The 6,535-nt window shown below is 30.8% G+C and overlaps 1 protein-coding gene across 1 annotated transcript; it reads left to right on the top strand.

Annotated features, from left to right (window-relative positions):
- LOC134693387 (uncharacterized) lies at positions 1-2,400 on the top strand. Its single transcript, XM_063554181.1, has 2 exons — positions 1-576; positions 1,354-2,400. The coding sequence occupies exons 1-2, from the start codon at positions 15-17 to the stop codon at positions 1,848-1,850; spliced, it is 1,059 nt and encodes a 352-aa protein (XP_063410251.1). The 5' UTR covers positions 1-14; the 3' UTR covers positions 1,851-2,400.
- Positions 2,401-6,535: the final 4,135 nt, after the last annotated feature.

Here is a 6,535-nt window from a genome sequence, read left to right as displayed (position 1 = left end):
TTAACCATTCAAATATGGTTTCGATTGTTCCTTCATTCCTAAGGTCAAAGCATTTCAATTCTACCAGATATAAGTTTTCCGTAGAAAAATGTGCAACTATCACATGCAGAGCGAAAGGCTTCGTACCAATTGGAGAAAGGCACTTTCCAGATTCGGTAAAAGCTGCCGATGGTACGATAGTTTCAACTGACGTGATTGAAGGAAATGTGACACTTGCTAATTTAATGGTCGGTGATCATATTGAAAGTACTGTAATGAGCGGTACTCTTGGTGGCGTTCTGCTTTACTATAACAGAAACTGCTTCATCACTTGCGCTCACGTTATGCTGGACGAACAAAGCATGATATCAAGAAAATTCAATCAAATCCATAAAAAGGATCTTCGTGTATTTATACGAGATGGAAATGGATTAAGGATTGAATGTGGGAATACCTTGCGATGTGATTTTGAAACCGGTTCGGATACTAAGCCAGGTATTGATGTTGCTATTATTGAAATGAATGCTCAATTTAAAGTCAATCCCAATTCAATGGTCAAGGACAAGGCACAAAATCCGCATTCGCATCTTTACTTAGGTATGTATCACTGCAAATATAAGATACAGTGTATGATTTAAATATTTTAACGTCAGGCAAAGCAATATTAAATTCTTAAAAATAAGCAACTCATTTAGTATTATTGAAGATAGAAAATATGTATTATTATGACCACCAAAAATATGTAGAACAATTTGAAGAAAGGAACATCAACTTTGATAAATAATGATATAAATCTTTGCATCAAATTTAAGAATAATGCTTCTAAAGTTCTCGAAAAAGATCGCAGACAAGAACGTGTAGATCAATTTCTTATGAGCGCAATTTCCGATGTTTTTATGACAATTCAATTCTGTCTGTTCTCATAACGCAATTGTTTTCATACTGTACCTTCATGTTAATTGTCAATATACAAAATAAAACCATAGAAATAGAGATAAGATAAAGCAACATGCATAATTAAATGGCCGATATTTAGACCCACGTTCAAAAATCTAATCTTGCATACAAAGATCATTATTTAATCAAACTCATTGACCGTTTACAATCTGTTTAATATGTTTTATTATGATTTAAGAAATTGCCGGAAATATATTTACACAGATAACAATGCCAGTTACAATATCTCTTTTGAAATATGTATACTACTGTAAAAATCAGTATCAACACGGATAACACCTTATCTGACATTAATTTGAACACACAGTAATTGTCTATAGTTTCCATTGGTATAAAGACATAAAGATAATTCTTAAAATAAACTCATTTTACTAAATTGAAAAAATTCAAACAGTTTGTTATTCCATTTTTCTGCAGGAATGTCTAATGAATACCTAAATGACAATTGCATAGACTATGAACTGCTTACGTTAACAAATTCTCATGTAGAAATTATGGCATTTGGTCAGCAGACGACAATTGACAAATGTAAAACAGTTTGTCAACCAGAAGAAGTGATTGAAGTTGAGTTAAAAAGTATGGGACATGCTACTGCAGTTGCAAATGGTAATACGACATTCCCTGTCATGATTGCACAGCCGGCTCATTTCCAGATGCCCCAGGGTAGATTTCCTGCTACCACAACATTTAGAATGTACAATCAATTATGCTTGAATGTTCCACTAGTTTCTGGTGATTCTGGCACATGTATTTATTTGAGAAATTGTCCATATGCAAGTGCAAATGTAAAATGTAACCTTTCTGGTTCAAACGGCAAGTGTCCTCATTCCGGTTGTTTAGGAATGGCTATTGCGTTTTCAAATGGAATGTCAATCGTTACACCATTGAAAAAGATATTTGATTACATATTGTAACTTAAAGATACAAATAATCAGATGATGAATCATTTCTTTGAGATACATCATAAAACATCAAATTTCAGCAAACAACATATAAACCCCACCAAAAATGCTGGTTCTTTGTTTTGATAACAAAAACGTACAGATATTCTTACAATCGATCTTTTTTTACTTTCTCTTTATATATACAATAGAATGATAATGTAAAATATAATATAAAGAATCGTGCATCTGCTCTACATTTTAGTTCTTCCATTCCAGTGTATTCTTCACCAGAATATTTGGACTAATATTCAATGATGTGCGAATCAACATTCGAAATAGTGTTTACAAAATATTGCCTCTTTTACAAATTTTCTGTTACAAAATGATAGAAATTATTATAAATTAAGGAATGTATCTCCCTCATGCAAAGCTCTGATTCCTTTCACGGATTTGGCTATACTTTTTGGACCTTTTGGATTATAGCTCTTCATCTTTTATATAAGCTTTGGATTTCAAATATTTTGGCCACGAGCATCACTGAAGAGACATGTATTGTCGAAATGCGCATCTGGTGCAAGAAAATTGGGTCCTTTAATTTTATTAAACATTATAGAAGTTATACTCTGTGTGTGAATAATATAATATATCAGCAGAAGACAAAAAACACACTGAATAGACATAGCTGAAATAGTTTGTTACTGACAAAGTAATTCATTTACAGATGTAAGATGCAAGACATAAAATCTTACATAAAAGGTCTTAGATTCATGATTTTTTTTATAAGTTATTAGTGGCTTTGAACTAGCTGTCAGATAACTGTGAGTACTCTCAGATCTGTTTCTAGTGTCTATTTGTTGTCGTGATGTACAAGTACCCGTCAACGTCCACTTGTATTTTTGTCAATCTGATGAGTTGAGCCTTTTTGAACTGATTTGTATAGTTCGTTCTTATGTTGTACTGTTATACCACTGTCCCAGGTTAGAGTTTTACCCCGCCACATCATTTATCTATGTGCCTGTCCCAAGTCAGGAGCCTATAAATCAGTGGGGGTCGTTTGTTTTTGTGTTACATATTTGTTTTTCGTTCATTTTTTTATTTAAATAAGGCCGTTTGTTTTCTCGTTTGAATTGTTTTACATTGTCATATTGGGGCCTTTTATACCTGACTATGCGGTACGGGCTTTGTTGGTTGTTGAAGGCCGTACGGTGACCTATAGTTGTTAATGTCTGTGTCATTTTGGTCTCTTGTGGACAATTGTCTCATTGGCAATCATACCACATCTTCTTTTTTATATCCAAATTACATGAAAAATTAACCTGATTTTAGAGAAACATATATCTTCAAAATATTTAAGTTTGAAAGAACACAACTGATACTAGAACCACTGGGCTAATGTCATTTATTAAATTTAAGTATGGTAAATGTATATACATGTGTGTATATGAGTATTTTAAATTATTTGTATACTGTTATACCATATCATATGTATGCTCATATATTTCTTGCACCACTATTACTTATATTACTATAATAAGGAAAATGTTATGACTATATACTTAATCCATAGATTTCTAAGTGTTAGTTCATAGAATGCTTATTATGCTTATTTATTTCAACTGCTCGATTAATGTGCCACAAGATAAATAGATGTTGATTCCTGTACATTCGTGCAGACAATGAATTATAAGAAAAAATAGTTTGGTACATTGCAAAATATAATTGCTAGACTAAGGTTCCGTCGATTAAAAAATCTTATTTGTAACTATATATGGTGTCTGTTGTTTATCTTTATTTTAAGACACTAAATTATTCCAAGGTTTCACCAGTTCTCTGCCCTCATGATTTTTTTTATTTTAATCTAAAAAAAAATTTCAAAATGTTTATTTTTAAATATTGTTTGAGTGCTGTCATTTATGATTTTTAACTGAATAAATTAAAAGTTTAAATTGTCAATTTTATCAGTTATAGCGAATCTTTGGTAGTATAAAAGGGCATCATATGGATATTTTTCCAAGTGAGTTTGTATTAAGAATTAAGAATCATTTTGTTCACATTTCCTTTTATACATTATAATATTGGATTTTTCACTATTAAAAATTATGTATATGTCTTTTGAAATTCTCTTGGATTTAAACATATTTTGTCTGAGGCCAAATCTGCACCGTTATTGCGACATATATTATATTCTTATAAATATTTTCAACAAGTCATTATCAGCCAAATCCCTCTTTTAATCAAATATTTATAAACAAAAAAAGATTGATGACTAATGTTTGTTGTATCATTTGTCCATATATTTTACGTGTTTTATTGAGAGTTATCTTGTATATTTTGAAGATTATTCCAAGCATTATATACTTCTTTCTTTTTCACTTCATTATAAGTGCCAAGAAATTACAATTCTAAAAATGTTAAATTTTCTGAAAACAGGAATATTTTCACAAGTTTTGAATTACTTCTATTGAGTCTTCTTATCCATGTAAATTTTAAACCTTGATGTAGTTTTCAATTTTTATCATTTTAAGACCTCATATACAGTGGGTTTTGATTTTTAAAGTGTCTATTGACTTAATCTGTTTCTTTTTACGGACTTAAGTACTCAAACAATAATGCTTTATTTAAAGCAATATTCACCTATACCATCGTTTGATGATTTGGACACAATCATTAAAAATATTCAAATGTTGGTCGATCTGTAATAATTATCCCAGGAGGACGCGGCATGTCAGTGTAAGATCATCCCTATGGCCTAAGGCCTGAGATGATCTTACACTGACACACTAAGTTCGAATGGGATAACTGTTTTACATCCCAGCTGTTTCAGATTAGCATAAACCATTTACAATTCATAAAATCTAGTTTAAAACGCCACGCAAGTATATTACATACTTTATATACTATGTAATATATACCCTTTAGGACCCCCGAACACGACAGGTAAAAATCAAACAGTGTCAACTCGCCTCACTGGCCAATTAGCCCACACTAAATCGACTCATTATAAAAAAAATCGCCTCACTCTTGTTTACCGGCTCGCTCCACTTTTCAAAAAGTGTAAAATCAAATTGAACAATCAGTCCGACAACACACTTATTAACGAAAAGGGTTTAAACCTCACAAAATGAAGGTCTGCCAACTCGCCTCATTTGTAAAAGTATCTTGCTTCTTTTAAGTATGTTAAAATACTGATAGTTCGTGTACAGACGTCCTGTTGTAGTGATATGTGTCGTGGCTTGATATGCTTAAGGCCTTGAGTTCGAATTCAAAGATGAATTTTCTCTACGTGAATTTAGATAGACAGTCTTTTCCATAAGATTAATTATAAGTTTTATAGTGGATTTGATATTTCCGCCAAAATGTTACAGAACAAAGGAAAGCATGCATAACAAATAAACTCAAACTGGCGTGATCTGGTAGGGGTGATCCTGCTCAGATCGCCCCTGTTAAAATAAATGACCTGGGTTGTAAGGTCCCTTATTTACATATATATGATTAACCACAATTAACATCGTCGTTCATTTTTTTATCGAGTTTTAAAGGATCTGCAACTCGTACGTTTGTATTTTTTTTTAATCATTTCTTCCTAAAACGTAGATTACACTCAAATATGTTTTTGATTTAACAGTACCAATCGAATTCATTTTCTTTTTATTTAACATAAACACAATATTTTAAAGTATTACTAGTATCCAGTTGTTATTATCAACTGCCCTCTATATTACAACTATTTTAATAGGTTTTTTCCTAAGTGAATATTGACCATTGAACACTAACATGCCGAAATTGTGATCTTCTTTATAAGAATTATGCACTACATGATTAAATCTATTATAACTTTGTGGATAGCCGGTTGTGTTTATCTGTTCAAGATTTATTATTAAACAGTTTTATACCTGTCTTGGTAATTTATTTATAAACCTTTTGTTTCATAAACAAATAGTCTATAATTTAAATCGAAGTTACTTTTAAAAGTAAAAAAAGTATTTAGAAAACACATGTTACATCAGTAAAGGAGGCTCGCGGGTACAAAAATTTCAGCAAAAAATTAAAATTTAGTTTTTTCATTACAATTTGTATTTATTACATTATTTGTTATTAACTTATGATATGGTACAAATCACCGAAACAAATCAATACGGTTTGACCACATATGAATTTTAAATGTTCATATCATTGGGAAAGCTCCAAATGATCTCCCTTTGGTGCAAAAATGCCATTTTGGAGCATTGAAATTGAAATATCCTTTTTTAACTCATCGTAAACCTATAATTTTATTACTATTTTCAAATAAGCTGTACATAAAGTAAATAATTGTAAAATTTAAGAGATTTCTGTACTTTAGTTCTTTTTTTTATTTTGATATAACCTCTATTTTTCCTACTAGTTCAACAGAAACAAATGACATTACCGAAAACGTATGCTTCTTTTGGAGATAGATTGTGAGCTAAAATAAACGCTGACCCCATTTTTTTATTTCATTTTTCTATTCAGTTTATAAAAAAAATGATTTATAGAAAAATATAGAGAAATCCTATATTAAAATAAAAATTTAATTTATACCCGCGAGCCCACTTAATGATATAATTTAAAGAATTAGTATGACAAATATTGCAAAATTATCACTGTCTACCAAATGGTTCGTTGTTAATATTACCACTATCCGAGACAAGACAAGGTACACTTTGTTGTCGAAAGGATAGCTGCTTATCAAAATG

This window comes from Mytilus trossulus, chromosome 12 (assembly GCF_036588685.1).
Source record: "Mytilus trossulus isolate FHL-02 chromosome 12, PNRI_Mtr1.1.1.hap1, whole genome shotgun sequence".
NCBI lineage: Eukaryota > Metazoa > Mollusca > Bivalvia > Mytilida > Mytilidae > Mytilus > Mytilus trossulus.
This window is presented reverse-complemented; position numbering and strand designations above follow the sequence as displayed.